The 18,365-nt window shown below is 43.0% G+C and overlaps 1 protein-coding gene across 3 annotated transcripts in view; it reads right to left on the reverse strand.

Annotated features, from left to right (window-relative positions):
* Etv5 (ETS variant 5) overlaps positions 1 to 18,365 on the reverse strand; it is a 76,612-nt gene that overhangs the window by 55,659 nt on the left and 2,588 nt on the right. For 2 of the 3 annotated variants that reach the window (XM_029558913.1, XM_008823623.2), the window contains exons 2-5: positions 17,497 to 17,595; positions 17,291 to 17,378; positions 17,128 to 17,175; positions 16,983 to 17,033 (exon numbers count right to left, since the gene is read on the reverse strand). In XM_029558913.1, the coding sequence (XP_029414773.1) occupies positions 16,983 to 17,033; positions 17,128 to 17,175; positions 17,291 to 17,378; positions 17,497 to 17,541 (232 nt within the window). In that variant the 5' untranslated portion in view covers positions 17,542 to 17,595. Of the gene's footprint in view, positions 1 to 16,982; positions 17,034 to 17,127; positions 17,176 to 17,290; positions 17,379 to 17,496; positions 17,615 to 18,365 lie in introns of all 3 variants that reach the window. The other variant, XM_008823622.2, reaches the window with a different exon arrangement.

Raw genomic sequence — 18,365 nt, forward strand, 5'->3', positions numbered from 1 at the left:
CCCTCAAGCCAGACATGATGGTACACACCTAAAATCATAGTACTGGTGAGAGTGAGTCAGCAAGATTGTGAACTTGAGGATAACCTTATGCTACATAGTGAGACTTTGTCTCAAACACAAAACAAAACAAAACGAAACACCAAAACCATATCAGCCCTGTCTTAGTCAAATAGTGCCAACAGTTAACACCAAGATCCAAGAATTCTTGAGTTTTGAAAAATCTTTATATTCTGTAACATAGAAACAATCTTCAAAGAAATAACCCAACTGTTTCAAAATAGAAAAAACAAGCCAGGCATGGTGTACCCTGTAATCCTAGCACTTGAGAGGAAATGACAGGAGAATTAGGAGTTCAAGGTCATCCTCAGCAACGCAGTGAGTTTGAGGCCAGCCTGGGCTGCATGAGACCTAGAGGAGGAGGAGAAGCCATTAAGGAAAAACAGTATTTCCCTTGACTAACAATATCTATTTTTCTGAGGGGTACAGACCAATGGACTGTCCAACCAGCAGTCCTACCACAAGGGCTGAAAATATATACTTATTGTTACAAAGAATAACAGTTCCATTCAAAAGAAACAATTTTTTCTTTTGGTTTTTTTTTTTCCAGGGCAGGGGGCCACGGAGGAGGGTTTCATACCAGCTGGCCTGGAACTCACTATGTAGATCAGGCTGACCTTGAACTCACAGAGATGGGCCTGCCTCTGCCTCTCAAGTGTTGGAATTAAAGGTGTGCGCCAGCACATCCGGATGAAAAAAAATTTTTTTAAGGCAATAACTACTTTGGGTAATAAAGCTTTCCATTGTTTCAAAAATCACCAAAGTTTGAATTCATCACAAACTCTGCACTGAATACATACAAAATTTATATAGCTATAGAATGTGAAGGAATTAATACCAAAAAAAGGTTATGCAGACATGGTGTGGGAAGAAAGTTCCCACCTGCTATACTGAGGTCAGAGAAGAAGGCCAATCCTACCTTTACCTCTCAGCCTCACATACAGACAAAGCTGCCTTCTACTTCTTGTCATAAACATTTAGGTTTGGCTTCGGGCTCTTCCTCTTCCCTTCTTTAGTTTCATAATCTTCAGCTGGGTCAGACTCACCTTTCCCAAATCAGCTGTGCTAGCCTGACCTTGGCAGAGGGCCTTGTTTGATCATGTTTAACAGCTGTGATCTTACTTTACATGTAACATTGTGTGTCCTGTTGGAAGCTGACCAGAATATCAACACCTGCTTTCGAATGGCAAGCCCATGAATGAAGCTAGGTCTGAGGTGGCAGCTTCTTCTCCAGAGGCTCCCATGAGAATGTGCTGTAGAATACATGTTCAGATATGGCTAGATGTTCCTCAGGACTTCAGAGCCATAATCCTACAGAGGCAGTAGCTCACCACTCACTAGGCTACCGCTCCCTCTTTGTCCATTCCCAGTCACCATCATTTCACCATCATATGCTCTGTTTGGTTCAAAGACTGGGGTGGGGGGGTAGGGTGGCAGTGCTACCCCTTTTAATTGTGGTAGGCTTGTGGGATCTGAGGAAAGACAGCAGAGCAATTCAAGCAGAAGGAACCTGGAATATAGGAATGATGGCAGGGCAGAGCTGAAGGGCCCTGGGAAGAGCCAGCCCTGCCTCTTCTCCTGACTTATCCCCAGGCTCCTCTGACTATCCTACTAGCAAAGAGCAGAGGACTTGAAGGCACCAAAGGGAGTGCTCATGCTCTCTGGGGTCCAGGCATAAAAAGCAAAACAAGGCCAGGGACTGATTTTCCAATTTACTCTTGCCTTTTCCTAGCTCTGGCCTTTTTGACAAATTTTAGAGACATGCCTCACATAGGTAACTATCAGCAAAAAGATAGGAGGACGCTTGCTTTCCAAATTCTACTATATTACCAGAAATATGTAGTTTTTAATCCATTCTTTGACAAATTCACACATATATACAACCATATCTTGATGATAACCACCCTACTTGGCCCCACACCCCTGTATGTCTCCCGGTCCCCAACAACCTAGAGTCCAATTAGTGCTACTTATTATGAGCAGGGTTACTTACCAGTGGCCACACGCTTGAAGAAAAATTATTCCCTCTTCCCCTAGTCCCCCCCAGCCATCAATTGCCAATAGTGCCTCAGCTGGGAGTGGAGCCTCATGAGCCCCCTCCCTCATCCATGCTGCAATTATTAACTGGCTTGTTCTTGGGCAGGTAACCATGGCTATGAGTTCACGAGCACAACAATCACTCATAAAAGACATTATTATTAACTCTAAATGCTTTGTGTCTGCTACAGTAGCAGGGAATAATGACAATAAGTAATACCCTGTCCTGGAAGATAGGCTAAGTGGATATGTTCTGACACTTGAAAAGGAGTATTTGGAAAAGGAGATACCTAAGATTTCCAAACCCAGTAAGAGGAATGCTCAGACCCGCTCAACATTTGGCATCAATCCTGCCTAACAACAGTTTCCAAAAATAAAAATTGGAAATGTTATTAATTTTAGTTAGGGGGCAACAAGTTCTAACAGCAGAACTGGAGCAGTTACAGGGAAATGTGCCACTTTCATATCTAATATAGCTAACCTTTGTAACCATAAATGCTCAAGTACAATACAGTGAAATCATTAGAGAAACTGTGTTTTGGTTTTGTCGTGTGCGCACGCGTGTGCATGTGCGTGCGTGCGTGCATGTGCGTCTGTGTGTGTATATGTGTGTGCGTGCGTGTGTGAGTGCTTGTGTGTTTCTATGTGCACGTAGATGTGAAGGTGCGTGCCTATGGAAACCAGAGAACACCACCTTCTGTTCGGCTCTATCACTCCCATCTCATTCCTCTGAGACAGAATCACTGATCATGGAGCCAGGCTGGTGATCAGCGAGTCAGTGATTCTTTCTGTACGCCACAGCACCAAGTTTCTGCCTGACTTTTTATGTAGCTAGTGGGGGTTTGACCCAAGTCCTCCTGTTTGTACAGCAAGCTGAGTCATGTACCCAGCTATGCTAAAATTTTTAATGACTTTCCAAAAAGCCCTCTCTCCTCAAACACTCAAACATGTACAAACTCTTTCTAAGGTTCTAGCGACATGACCCTCTCTATTATTAATTATTATCATTTATTATTATTGTCTTTTTGAGACAAAATAGTGTCTCATGAGCAACATGACAGCATTTCCTGTACTAATTAGTGTCCCATGAGCAACATGACAATGTTCCCTGTAGCCACAGATCTCAGAGAGATCTGCCTGCCTCTGCCTCCCAAGTGCTAGGATTAAAGATCTGCACCACTACGCCCACACCTCTCTATTCTCTTAAGGTCAACACAGCAACATGAATGTAAGACATGAACAAATCAACAATGTAGATAGATTTCCAGGCCCAAGATTAATATTTCAGTGTGCTATTTGCATTCCTACATTTAAAAGTATCTCAGTCAGTCAACAACCATAAAAGATTAAAAAAAATATGAGGTGGGGTACACATATAATCCCAACACCTAGTAGGCTTAAACAGGAGGATAATGAATTTGAGGCCAGTTTAGGGTACACAGAAAATCTTGTATTTAAAAAAAATTGTCAAGCAGGCGTGGTGGCGCACGCCTTTAATCCCAGCACTTGGGAGGCAGAGGCAGGTGGAGCTCTGTGAGTTCCAGGACAGCCTGGTCTCCATAGTGAGTTCCAGGACAGCTGAAGCTAGAGGAAGACCCTGTCTCAAAAAAGACCGAAAAAAAAGCAAAAGGGAAAAGCCTTTGAACTTAAAATCATGACATGAACTGTAAGAAAGGGCAACAAATGGGGCCAGATTATGTTGGCACAGAGCAGGACCATCCAGACCAGCCTAAGACTGAGCCAGGTTTTTGAAGTTCTGACAGCCCTTCATGGAAGAAAATAGCTGGGGACTACCAGAGTGAAATAACCAAGGGAATTAGAGCCAGACCTTGCTACAGTGGGAAGAGGTGGAAGGGAAGAAGACATTCTCTTCTCCATAAGAGCAAATGAGGTCACACCAAGCATTTGGACATTCAAGGACCAAGCCGTTCTGGAATAAAACCATACAAATTTTGTTGATGAATTACTTAAATATGCTAGGCACTTTGAAAGATATTGTGGAGACCGTGTAGGTCCAGAGAAAGCACTCTGATCATGATGAGGCAGCAGGAACACAGCTGTCAGAACATTGGAAAAGTGCGTTCAGAGTTCTGAAGAGAACTGAGAGACTATAATGGCCACATCAACAAGTTTCCGATTTCTTTCTTTTAATGCTTTCCACACTCCAGTGTTACTCCTGAAACAGCTTGGATCTGTGCAGTTCCTTTTCTTCAAACAATGCATTTCTATCAACAATTTTGGATTACTTCTTTAGCACTCTAAATATGGGAACGTAGGGGCTGGAGAGATGTCTCAGTGGTTAAGAGCACTGGCTGCTCTTGCAGAGGACCTGGGTTCAGGTCCCAGCACCCACATGGTGGCTAACAACCATCTGTAACTCCAGTTCCAGGGGATCTAACACCCTCTCCTGACCTCCATGGGCACTGCATGACGTCAGTATTACTTACGTACACAGGCTAGAATACACTCATACACATAAAAAAATAAATTTAAAAAAGTATTTTAAAAATGGGAACCCAGAGACCTCAAATTGAAGAGTTAGAAATTAAAAGGAAGAATTGGGCCAACTTGGATTGAGGTAGGGGGTCATGTATGGCTAGATGTGGGTCTCTTCCATAAGAAATATGCTATACAGGGTGAGTATTATCACTGGTAACACTGAAGAAGTCTTATCTCCTAGGACTTACAGGCAATGAGAACACCAGAATATCTTTTAACAATTAAGCAAAAGGCTGGTCTACCTATACAGAGATGACTCCAAGAAAAGCTGAGGATAAGCTTTGGATCTAACTCACAGCCTTCCACACACCCAAGGTGTTTTGTAAAGTAACAATGTAACTGATAAGCCCAAGAAGGATCTGAGCTTCCTTCAGACCAAGTTACTATCTTCCTTCAGTAACTATGCCAATGTTTCTAATATTTAACCTTCGCCAATATGATATAAAACCTTTTACTATTATTACTATTATTTTAATGGGTATAAGTGTTATCACCTGCATGTTTGTAAGTGCGCCTGTGTTGTACAATGCCCGCAGAGTTCAGAAGAGGGCATCGGATCCCCTGGAACTGGAGTTACAGACAGTTGTTATCTGCCATGTGGATACTGGGAACTGAACCTCTGCAAGAATAGCCAGTGCTCTTAACGGCTGAGCCAACTCTCCAACCCCGAGATACAACTGTTTTATTTTCATAGTAGAGAAAGAGGTCTGAAGAGAGCCCTGCTCTGCAGATTCTGGTGTGGGCAGAGTAAGAGACGGAGGTATGGCTTCCTCTTCTGAGGCCTTACACTGACCACAGCAGATCTTACCACATCTCTGCTTACAGTGGACATATAGCAGGAAAACGGCAAACAGGATACTATTTTTTTTTTTGGTCTTTTTGAGACAGGGTCTCCCTGTAGTCCCAGCTGGCCTGGAACTCGCTATGTAGACCAGGCTGGCTGCGAACTCACAGAGATCCACATGCCTTTGCCTCCCGAGTGCTGGGACTAAAGCTGTGCACCACCACACCTGGCCCAGGACACTGTTCTTCAAAGGGGGTGGTAAAGGGGAGCCTTAAGCTGAGCCTTAAGCTTCATTGTTTTTATAAGTTTTCTACCAATTTATATAGTTCTCATCTGAACTGCATTAAATGAAACATTAGAAGTACTTGAAATATCATTTAAGCCCTATGCAAATACTTTAACTTTAAATTTAAAATTCACTCTGACAATCTGACAGGAGAAACTCCAAACTCCAGGGAAACCGGCTTCTCCCTGAACCATTTCTTTCTGTCACTAACCTACCTCCTCTTACAGGCAGGCACACCACAAAGGTGTCAGGGTGCCCAGGCTGGGCCTGCTTCCCTATACATGCAGATTTCCTAGGAAGCACTCATGAGGGTTCAGTCTAAACACCAAGAACACATGACTACAGACATCCCAAGGAGGAAATAGAAAATGACTAATAGCCCTAATTCATTTTCTTCAAAGGTCACTCATAAGAACCTACAACCCTTTAGAAACTAGGTTTTGAGACCCTGAACTGTTACTAGCTGGGAGGCTGGTATTGGAAGATGGGGCTGGAAGAGGAGAGAATATGCTGGTATGCTAAGCACAAGCACCAAGTCTAACTGTAGAGCAGGTCCCAGAGCTGAGGAGTGCATAAAGAAACATGACAGGGCTTCTCTGATTTTGGAGACACTTGGAGCTGAAGGAAAATTATTCTGTTTGAATTGGATTGGAAATTGGGAAGCAGGGCCTCAGTTTAATATTCATCAAAATAAAGGTTGGGATAAACCAGTATGCTGTTTTCTAGCATCTCTAAAGAAAAATTCTACAGCTAGTGGGGAAGGAGAGGAATGACAATAGAACTGAGGAGAAACAGAAAATTTCTGACTTAATATTGCTTAATATTCTAGCAAGACAGGGTAGGAGCTGGAGAGATGGCTCAGCGGTTAAGAGCACTGACTGCTCTTAAAGAGGACCCGGGTTCGAATCCCAGCACCCACATGGCGGCTAACCACTGTCCATAACTCCACTTCCAGGGGATCCACTGCTCTCCTTTCACCTCCACAGGCATTACATGACACAGGTATACTCACATACATGCAGGAAGTACACTCATATACATAAAAAAAAAAAGGCAGGGTGCTTATCTCCACTCAACTATTCTCTACTGAGACTCAGACTAGGAGCTGGGCATGGCGGTACATGCCTTTAATCTTAGCACTCAGGAGGCAGAGGCAGGTGGATCTCTGTTTACACAGCAAGTTCCAGGCCTGCTGGGGTTACCATGTCTCAACTCCCCTCCCCCCCAAAAAAACTCCCCAAACACAAATACACACACACCTCAAGATTAGGAAATGTGGGACAGGCTCCAGAATCTAGATGAATGTATACGAAACACCCACCTCTTGTGCCTTATCTTATGGAAAAATATATAAAAACCCCTGGGAATTGCTCTTCAGACCATTACAAAGTATTTCAAGTCTGCAACTGAGATAAGGAAACATCCCCTTCAACCTGCTGGGTAGCCACCATCAGCATCTTCCCAAACAACAGAGTCACCTCCTGACAGGTCTCAAATTCTCTGAGAAAGGACAATCTGCACAGACCTATTCTAATGGGAGAGGGAAGGTGCCCCTGCAAGGCCAACTGCAAGGGAAATACTTCAGGACAAAAACCCAAATGCAAAGAACCTTAATTATGAAAGGCAGCCACTTAGATGAACTTTTTAAAATCCTGAGTAAACTGTACTGAATCATTACTATTTGGTTTCGCTCTTTAGTTGTTACTCCTTTTCATGATTCTCACAAAGCACTGGGCTAGCCTATCCTAGCCCTTCAGGGGTGTCCTGGGAGTTGACTGTTAGCCAGGATATCAGAGGCTATTTAAGGGTGTATACCACTGAGGAGAGTACCCCTAGAGCCCAGTCGACTTCCAACATGAGTAAGTCACTCTGGCTTTAGAGGTGTTCCAAGGCTGGTTCTTTTGGGTACTTCCTGGATATTCATTTGGGGACGCCAACCATTTGATTATAGTGTCTGGGAACAGATGCCACCATAGTATGTATGACCCATACTAGCTAAGTACTAGAGTTTGGGAAGTAGAAATACCATTTTATTTTTTAAATTTATTTTCATTTATGTGGAAGGGGGGATACGCCATATGTGTATGGATATTCAAGGAAGCCAGAAGAGAACACTGGATCCCCTGGAGCTGGATTACAGGTGGTTGTAAGTCACTGACATGGGTGCTGTGCACCGAACTCAGGTTCCTCCAGAAGAGTAGCAAGTACTCTTAACTACTGAGCCATCTCTCCAGTCCGGGAACTATCATTTTGAAGTGACACTTATCTGACCATAGTGGGAAAGAAAAGCAAGAGAGAGGTCAAGGAGTAGAGAAACTGCAGCTTTATTGCCCCATGTAAAAGTCTAAGCAAGAAATAACTGCCTGAGGCCAGCAAAAACCTATCCTTCAGACCTAGAATGAGGGGCAGAGTCAGAGGAGGGCTGGCAGCCATCTTCAGTACAGAACTGAAGCCACAACCCGGGGAAGGAGATAAAAGGGTGGTATCTTCAGATCAAGTCTCAACAAATCTGTCCAGGGCAAGCTACCCCACCCTCTCCTCTAATACCACTGCCTTTAGAAAGCACCACTTGAAAAAGGCAGGCAAAGCAAGGAGAGGCAACTCATGGTTTCATGGGTCCACTGCAACCAGTTCTCGCAGCCCAGATATTCAATTCAGCATGGCAGCTTGAGAGTTAAAAGAGAGCACTTAAATGAAAACTCAAAGACCATTAAGCCCAGGCTTGGAGAACAGGGAGCAGCAAGGAAGCCAAAGGAAACTAATTCTGGAGGCCCTCCAAGCTGCCAATCACAAGCATATTTCTAACAGTCCCAGTGTTGTTTGAGTTGGTTGTTTTTCCACAGGCTGCACAATGGGGTCTGGTTATTCATTGAAGAAGTCTGCCAGTGAGCCCCACCCTCCATTCACAACCAATTTGGAATGCTCCATTCGGGCAAGAGGGGGAGGCGGCAGCTCAGCTAGCTTGGGCAGACTTACAGTGCCCGCTGCTCAGCTGTCCCCACAGGGGAAGCTTGCTCACCCAAGTGAGCTGCATTTATGTAAGAAAGTCAGACACTGTAGGAGCGCCTGCCAGTTCTGCACCAGCACTAGGATCCAAATGGCTAGGACTGTAGCTGAAATCTGCAAGGCTGTGCAAATCTGCTAGAAGTGAGGTAGGGAAGTGCCCTGGGGCAAAAGAGTTTGAAAGAAAAGCCAGACTACCAGACACTTTGGCTCTGCTCAGAATCTGTAGCTTCTCCCTGCTTCTACTACCTATGCAAACTGGCTTAGTAGGGGCAGCTCTCCCTGAAACCTTGCCCCTCCAGACCTCTTTTCTTCCTCAGTCATCTCTGGTAGTTACACAGGGAATCCTCCCCAGGGTATAGGGAGATACTAGGAAATTCTCTGGCTTGCAGGCGAGAGGGTTACCTAATTTCAAAGTTCCCTTTCTTGGCTTCGGAGAGGCCCCTGAAGGGTTTAGCATACCCTACTGAATGTCCTGGTGACAGCAAAAGGGAAAAATGTGTGTATCTGGAGTAGGAAGATAAAATCCATTCCAAGACTCTGCAAGTACAAGGCGAAAAACTAGTTTGGTTTCTTTAGAAGTTTTTTTTCTAAACATTCAACAACTATCCTGAGGGTAAGTTGATGGAGCTGGTCTGACAACCAGACTTGATTTCAAGGAAAAGTATGTCTTTAGGGCAACCAAATGAGATAAATTCGAGCACATGAACTATTTTCTTTTTTCCCTAACATACCTATCTACTTTCAAATGTCTCATTTACCTCATCTCACTGCTGATCCCCATTACTCTCAGAGCTTTCTGGGTATAATATCTCCAAACTACTCCTTGACTGTTGGGTGGATCAGTCTGGAACTCCTGGTCCTTTACAGGCTAGATCTAAGCCTACTCCTGACAACCATCTGCAGCAAGCCTCTGCATATTTCCTCTTTCTAAGCACAAGAGCCTCCTGTATTTGCTGGGCAGAGGAGACTTTTGTGGGGGGCTCTTCTCCCTTTCATGCATGAGGTGCTGATCTACTTCACCTGCATGCCAGGTTCAAAAGTAGATTTAGTTATAATCTATGCCTACACACTGTTAGACTCGTGGGTGTCATGCACATACTAGAGGCCTAGCATCTTGCCACTCTTTTAGAGGAGCCTAGAAAGGACAATGGTAAAAGCTGACTACCAAAGCCTCTGTTAAATGAGCTTGATGAGTTCACAAAATGAATTTTTTAAAAAGCAACCTAACCCGGTAATGGCATCAGGAAGTCTGGCATTCACCCAAGAGCTGGGAGCTGCAACATGGCGAGACTCTGAGCTCCTTGGATTCCAAATGGAGAGGCACTGTGTGCCAGAGCACAGATGGGGCCCAAGCTGCCTCAAGGGCAGCCGTATGCCCGAAAGGGGCTGTCAGTCTGAGGCTGGAGGTTTTTTACCACCATTAAAACCCAAGAAACATGTGCAGTGAAGTCTCTCAGCGAAGAACCACACACCAAACCCATCTGACCCCCAGTAATATTTTTTTCTGAGGCTGAAATTACAATGATACTACGAGACAAGACAAAATGGCAGACAGTACAAATTTCCAGCTTTATCAGAGCACCTACCTACATCCTTATCTTATAAGACTGCAGTGTGCTGAAGGGCAGGGGGAAATGCTGAGTTCTCAATACCAGCACTTTGCTACCTTTGGCACCTTCCTAAGTGATCTGCCTGGTAGACAGATTAATTTCCCATCTTTTTTACCAAACGGAACACTAGAGGAAGGCTACTGGGTTTTATTAGAAGATTGAGAGCAAAGACACAGAACAGTAAGAAAAAACCCACTGTTTTAAATAAGCCTAACTGAAAGGAAAAAGTCAGTTTTGTTGAACACAGATTTTAGATCAATGGTCTTGGGTCACTAACAGTCCTGGATCTCAGGATGTTAAGAGGCTATGGAACTGGAAAGGATCTCAAATCATTTAGGACTCTCTGAGGCAAGGTGGAGATCTATCTAGCAAAGATTCTAAAGGCACATGCAAAATCTGACGTTGAATCCTCTCGCCTCCGTGTTTTCCCTTGTATTTTCATCAGCTTTTTTTTCTTCTCTCCCCATTTTCAGGACTCTAGGCAAGCACACCTCTGACAGCCAAGCCTCTTCTTTCCAAAGTACATACAGTTTTCTGTTTTGTTTTGTTTTTTTCGGTCTTTTTTAGACAGGGTCTCCCTGTAGCCTCAGCTGGCCTGGAACTCACTACATAGGCCAGGATGGCCTCAAACTCACAGAGATCAGCCTGCCTCTGCCTCCCAAGTGCTGGGACTAAAGGTGTGTGCCACCATGCCCAGCCTTGTTTTCTTACTCACTTTCCATCACAAAAGAATTTGGGAAGATCCTCTCACCTAGAAGTGGCCTTAGACAGCCGAGCAGGTTAAGGTGGAACCTTGCTACCCGCCCCTCCCCTGCAAATCAGACGCTAGAATGCTGTGTTCTCCCCAGAAAAGCCTTAAATGTTACTACTGTATCTGTTTCATGCATTTAAACATGAAGACAAAAAAATGTGGTACAATAATCTCATAGTGGAACAGGATTAAAGTCAGCCTGTTTTAGGCTCAAGGGCGATCATAGCAGCTAATCCTATTTCCCAGACATCTAGTGCAACTTATTTATGAAAAGTTGATTTTATCAGTTAATTAGCTGGTCCTTAGGAAATTACTTGTACTTCCTCCAATCATTGCATTTTTTCAAACATAGATCTGAAAAGAATAAATCAAGGGGACAATGAGGTCTTTTGGATTTTTAAAGCAATGTATTTGGTACAAGAGGCTATGATTTTACAATGAGATTTATCATTCGTTCTCCTTAGCATAAAGTATTTCCATTATTGAAGATCTCTAATTATTCATGATGCTACCGCTGAAACAAATGTGATTTTTGAAAACCAGAACTGAAATATGTATTTAAAAAAAACAAACTGTTCTTTATATATTATATATGCTGAAATCTAGTACACTCATTATTAGGACTCAAGAAGCCAGCTCTGAATGTAAGATCTGCCTCATCCCCATGTCAAAATAGTCTTGACTTCCAATTTTTTTTTTTATTTTATGTGTATGAGTAAAATTGGCTGCATGTGAGTGCATCCATGTCATGCAATGCCTGGGGAGGTCAGAAGAGGGCATCAGATTCCCTTGCAACTGGAGTTACAGACAGTTGTAAGCTGCCATGAGAGTGCTGGGAGTTGAATCCAGGTCCTCTCTAAGAGCAGTCAGTGCTCTTAATCACTGAGTCACCTCTCCAGCCCCCTTGACTTCCAGTCTTATTTATGTCTTTGGTTTGTTATTAATTCTGTGAAAATGTATAGGAAAGATGAAGAGACAGATAATTACAGAGCTCCGCAACTGGTCATGCACAGAGATTGTCTGTGAATTGCCCAAGCCTAAGTGGCACATCTACAATGCAACCTCTGTACCTAAGGCTCAGGGAACACAGAACAAGGGATGAAGAGAACACTAACGCATCTTTCAACTCTCATTAATGAAGTCCCCTCATGCAAGAGAAGACCAGGAACACAAAGGTTACAAATGGCCTAAACACAAAAAGAATAAGAATCTGCAGAGTGTGGGTCCTTGGACAGGACTCCTATGTTAAAATCCACCCACCCAAGGCTCAGGGACCATTGTGGACGAGGGAGTGGAAAGATTTTAAGAGCCAGGGAGGAAGTGCATGACCATACAGAAATAGTCCTACAGGTGCCTGAGACCCTTCTCATACAAACCTACAGCAATGGTGTCATATAAAGACCCATGCAAAATTAAGCAGACAAAAACCCAGCACAAAAATGTAGAAAGGAACAGTAGGTCCCAATCTTATTCAAAGAATTATTGGCAGCTGATTACTACTGGGTGAGGAGGAAGAGCTGATCTTCTTAAAGGGAGGGACTCTAGATAGGCTGACTAGATCCCAGTGGTTGAACTTGCACTGAGGGGCATCTGGGAACACTAACATAGTAGGCCTTAACACAAATGACAGAATGTACGAACTCCAGTCGGGGGGCTATGGGAGACTGCCAAAGAGGAAGGGAGTATAAAGATGATGTTCTGCATGAAAATAATACAGAAATTCAATAAAAACTAAAAACACAAAAAGCAGCACTCCTCAGCTTCAGTTCCTGCCTCCTGGGTCCTGCCTTGAGTTCCTGTTCTACCTTCCCTCAATGTTGGACTATACTCTGGAAATGTAAGCTAAATAAACCTTTTCCTCCTGCTCCCGCCCCTCAAAAAGGAAATGTATAGGAAAGATGTTTACAGATCTACATAGAGGCCCAGATTCCATAATTTGGTAGCTCTGTGGCAATATGTGCATTTTGTCACATACACACAAAGCACACTTATTTGCAGCTATGCAGGACATGCAGTTTTATGTATTCACATACTAATGCTTCTTTAAGGAAAGACAGTTTTAACAACTTTTCTGATTTGCATCTCTTCTAAATCCTAAATAGAAAAACTCTAAGCACAAAGGTAAGTGCATCTTCCTCAGGATAACAGAAAGGAAGACTAAAGTGTGGGATGAGATGACCAGTGGTCTCCCTGAAGCCTTCCTGGGAGTCTCCTCCTAGATCCTCATCAGAGCCCTGACTCCATCTGGCATACTGAGACTGAAACTGTGGCTTTCCCTAAGGATATTACTGTAAAATCCTTTGCTGTTGTCAGTTTCACCTAATCCTCACTTATCCCCAAATCACAGGTCAGTTTCAGGTCAGTTTTTCTAGCTCTTTGAAACTGACACTATCTCTTCTGGAAAATAGGGTTAGAAGTGGGCTAAGATTATCTCTACAAGGGATAATTGTTTGATCCAGCTCAAACAATCTTGGCTCTTCAAGGTCATTTCTCAAGACCAAGCGGTTAGTGAGGGGAGGTGCTGGCAGAGGTCCTGGGTCCTAGATGGTACAATTTCTGTAGACCAGGCTCGCCTTGAACTCACAGAGATCCTCTTGCCTCTGCCTCCCGAGTGCTGGGATTAAAGACATGCACCACCACGCCTAGCCTGACTTTGATGTTTAAAGAACTTTCAGGTTAAGGGGCTGGTGGGATGGCTGAGATCGAACAGGTGCTGGTCACCAAACATGATGATCTGAGTTTAATTCTTGGAACCCACATGGTGGAAAGAGAGAAGAGACTCCCACAAGTTGTCCTTTAACCTCCACATACAAGCCATGGCATGCAGGCAGGCAGGCAGACACAGACACAGACACAGACACAGACACAGACACAGACACAGACACAGACACAGACACACACACACACACACACATACAACTTTTTAAAAATGGAAAAAAGGGCCAGCGAGATGCTTCAGCAAAGGCACTTGCTGCCAAGCCTGACAACTTCAGCTCAATCTCCAGAACCCACATGGCAGGAGAGAATCAATTCCTGCAAGTTGTCGACTGACCTCCACAAGCATGCACATATACACACTTATAATAAACAAGATGTAATAAAAATGTTAAAAAAAGAAATTTCAAAGTAAGGTATCCTTTACTAATATCTGTATTTGTGAGGCAGAGATAATGTAGAGCCAGAGGAAAGCTAAGCATTTCTGTAAGAATTACGATGGTTTCACTTCTTCAAATCACATTTACAGATGGATGCCTATGGGCAGGGTACCCATAGCCAGAAGATTTATATAACCTCTTTTGGAAATTGAGCTACCTAAATGGCTCTTTCCAGAAGACAGTGGGAGCAGCTAGCACTCCACACAAGGCTATGGAAAGCACTTAGAGAGATAAGGTGTCTGTACTCCTGACACCTGTGGGTACTACCAGCTCTTCCAGGGATTCCCTGTCAGTCTGAACACGAACTATAATCATGCATGCCGGCTTGAATGAAAGGCTTAGGCTACCCCACCCACACTGGGGGGGCTCCTGTTTAACCTCTCCAGCAAGTCAACTGATTTGAATCTATCCTTTCATAAACTCCATCTTACGAATTAAGAGTCAGAGGAAGTACTAAAAGTCTTCTCTAGGCTGCTCAACCATCTATTTTGTTCTTAAAGTACATAAAAGCCGTTATAGCAAAAAGCAAACAAAGTAAAAACAAAACAAAAACCACATTGTATGTGGTAAGCAGGAACACCCTCCCCAAAGCATCTCCATTTAAGGTATGGTATTCTAGTTAAAGAACTTAGCACATTCCATCTGCTGACTAGGAATTGTCTCTAAAGAACCAAGACACATTTATTGATTTCTTTGCTTGAGTCTATCCCACAGATAAACCTTTCTTCAGATATAAATCCTGCTTGCTGACATCCTTCTCTAAAGAACAGACAGCATATGCAATCAATCTGAGTGCAGTCATCTCCCCCTCTCCTCCCCTTTAACTCTTTGGAGAGAAACAGAAGTGTAATAAAAGTATTTCAAGGAACTTCTGCAGTTTCGCAATTTCTGTTGCTTTGGAGCAAGAACTGGAAAGGCTGGGCAAAACTGTCAACACACAGCCTCCTAACTTAATTACAGATTCTGTCTTTCATCTTACACAGACACAGATACACACAGGTAATGTTTCTTTAGCCTTTCAGTGGCAAACTCTCCAATCACTTGGAAACAATCAAATGGCAATAGTTAGCAAACACATTTCCTTTTGTATAGACAACATCCACAAGTTGACTGAACTGTGACTAAACTGAAGTAACCATGCGTCTATAGGTTCTTATCTATAAAGCTTCCTGGCATTCTGCCTTGGACATTAGAAACTGTTTAGCTGGTACCTCTGTTCTTTTCCTTAATAGAATTTAGAAAACCCAGCTTTATACACACCCAGATACCATCTCTCCCAGTGGCATTTTTACACATACATGCACACATACACCCCAGAGATAAAACGAAGCTGGAAAGAATCTGTTGGTGCAAAATGAGAAATCAAATCCCAGGCTGGCTCAGGTGCTTGCTATTATAAACTATGACTAAGACATGAAATTCTCTGATGCAACTCTCAAGAGAGGCAGCATCTTCTCCAGGCCTCTCCTAAACCTGCTCATTCGCCAGTGACTAATGCTCTCTAGAGCAGCTTTGTGTTGCTCAGATTTCATCAGCCAGCTTTGTCCTTGATAGCTCTGCCTGGACCATAAAACTCCCCAACTTGTTGAGGACAGCCGGGTAAGCTCAGGGCAAGGCTACCCATGGCCCTACCAGCACCAAGAGCCATCTGTAACGGTCCTCACTACATTTTATTATTGAAAGTAATGAGTACCTAATGACCATTTTAAGAAAAAGGTTTTACTCTTCTCTAATAGCAACTACTGAAAAGTGAGGGCAAATCAAGTCACTCTTTGTTAGTGCAGAAGAAACAAAATTGGCAAGTTGGGTGAAGCCACAATTAACTGGAATTTTCCACTAAGTGTGTGCTTTTTAAAAAAAAAAAAAAAAGAGGGGCTGGAGAGATGGCTCAGCGGTTAAGAACACTGGCTGTTCTTACAGAAGACCTAGGTTCGAATCCCAGCACCCACATATCAGCTAACAACTGTCCCAGGGGATCTGACAGCCTCTGTCCTCTACGAGCCCCTAGCATTAAGGGTGCACTTACCTACATGCAGGCAATACACACATACACATTAAAAAAAGTAATAAAAAAAAGAGAAATGTCAGACTAATCAATGGCATCAATATCTTAATTTAAAATTATTTTTTTTTTCTTTTTTGCAATGCTGGGGTTTGAACCTGGAACCTGTGCATGTTAGGCAAGTGCTCGATCATTGAGCTACCCCAGTTCAAAGACTTAATCTATATACATATATATGAAAAGATTTAAGAAAATGTACAATTAATAGATGTTTGGGAGGGATGGAGAGATGGCTCTGCAATTAAGAGCACTTGCTGCTCTTCCAGAGGATCCAAAGTTAGGTTTCCAGCACCCATGTCAGGCAGCTCACAAGCACCTCTGACTCCAGTACCATGGGATCTGACACCCCCTTCTGGTGCTGTCAGCATCTTCACCCATGTGCACACACATACACATGCATGCACACGCGCACACACACAAATAAAAATAGATTTAAGCTGCTTGGCACATCTTATATATTAACTTACAGTTTAGAACTTCAAACTTTGCAATATTTTCACGGTAAAAAGAAATTTCACTGAACTATGTTTAATAAATCTTGCCTTCAAAAGAGTCAGAAACATTTTCAAAAAGGAATGAAACAAATCTTCACGATTAACCCTTAATTATTAAAAGAAAGTGCATGCATACCACTATCCAAATCTTCTGGCTATGGCTGAAAGAGTATTCTAGATAAGAATAACCAAAGACCAAACAATTTCAGAACAAATGTGTCACCACTAGAAAGGTACTTACAGTTATCAGACTGAAAATCTGGGACAAATTGTTCATCATCAGGAACTTGTGCTGGAAAAGAGGTTTATTACATTAGACCTTTATGTCTTACTAAAAGGAACAGTAAAATGTTTTATATGGAAAATAGGACAGTCAAGAAACTTGCCTTCAGCTAACCAAGCCTCTTGAAGTTGACTAAGATCCTGAAACAACTCTGCAATTAAAAACAAATGATTGAGGACATTTCTTATGCTAAGGAGGAGAGCAGTCCCAGCCTACAGGGGTGCTCTGAGGAGGCTACAGCAGGAGGAAAGGGGGTACTTCATTACCTTCAGAATCATGAGCCAGATCTGTGTCCAAAAACTTCCTCTTTCTATCAATTACAGGTCGCCCTCGACAGTCCTCTGACCGAGATTTCTGAAAGAGGTCAACAAATGATTCAGAGTTAAGTGGTCCAAGGTCAGCCCACTTCCCCTGTAAGGACCAGGTCCATATCAACGAGGGCAAAAATAAACTAAAAGCCACATCAACTTACCCCTGGAACCATAAAAGGGACTTGCTGATCATAAAACCCATCCATGGTGCTTCCAAAGTCTCTAGTATCACTTTGAAGGGCTTCTGCATTGAGTAATTCCTGGGGGAAAGAGAGCCTCCTGTAACGTGAATTTGTAAGATTTTAATAGAGGGAGAAGGGAGAAAAACGATGCAATTTTATACTGTTCTTTACCGCCTGTGCCAAATCACCTCCCTTCTCTGAAGTATTTAAAGCCTACTCAAGGTGTAAGCTTTCAAACCAAGTTTTCAAAGTTCACAGTGTACTCAGGGCCAAATCCATTTACTTGGTCGTCATTTTCTTTCTTTTCTTTTTTATCATTAGGGTGTAGACTGGTTGAGGGAATAGAGTTCAGTGATAGAGTACTTGATACATGAGATCCTAGGTTCAATCCCCAAGAGCAGAAAAAAGGTTTATAAATATATATAAATACAGACTTGCTATTGCCTGCTTGTCTACCACATAAACCAAAACCCAAACCAACCAAAACAAAAACAACAAACTCAGTCTGATGTGGTAGCAGAGGCTGTCAGATTTCTGTGAGTTCAAGGCCAGTCTAGCCTACACAGTGTTCTCTTGGCCAGCCAAGGCTACAAAGTTGACATCCTCTCAAGAAAACAGAACAAAAAAACAAAAACAACAAAACAACAACAAAGCACCCACAATTAATTTTAATTGTAAAAAGATCTTCCAGTGCGCTTGTTACAGGTTTTTTGTTTGGTATGGTTTTGAGTAAAGATCTTCCTATGTAGCTGTGGCTGGCCTGGAACTCACAGAGATCATCTGCCTCTGCTTCCTGAGTGCTGGCATTAAAGGGATATACCACCCTGCTATTGCAGGATTTAAAAAAA

Source organism: Nannospalax galili, unplaced genomic scaffold (genome assembly GCF_000622305.1).
Source record: "Nannospalax galili isolate Female #2095 unplaced genomic scaffold, S.galili_v1.0 scaffold1349, whole genome shotgun sequence".
Taxonomy (NCBI): domain Eukaryota; kingdom Metazoa; phylum Chordata; class Mammalia; order Rodentia; family Spalacidae; genus Nannospalax; species Nannospalax galili.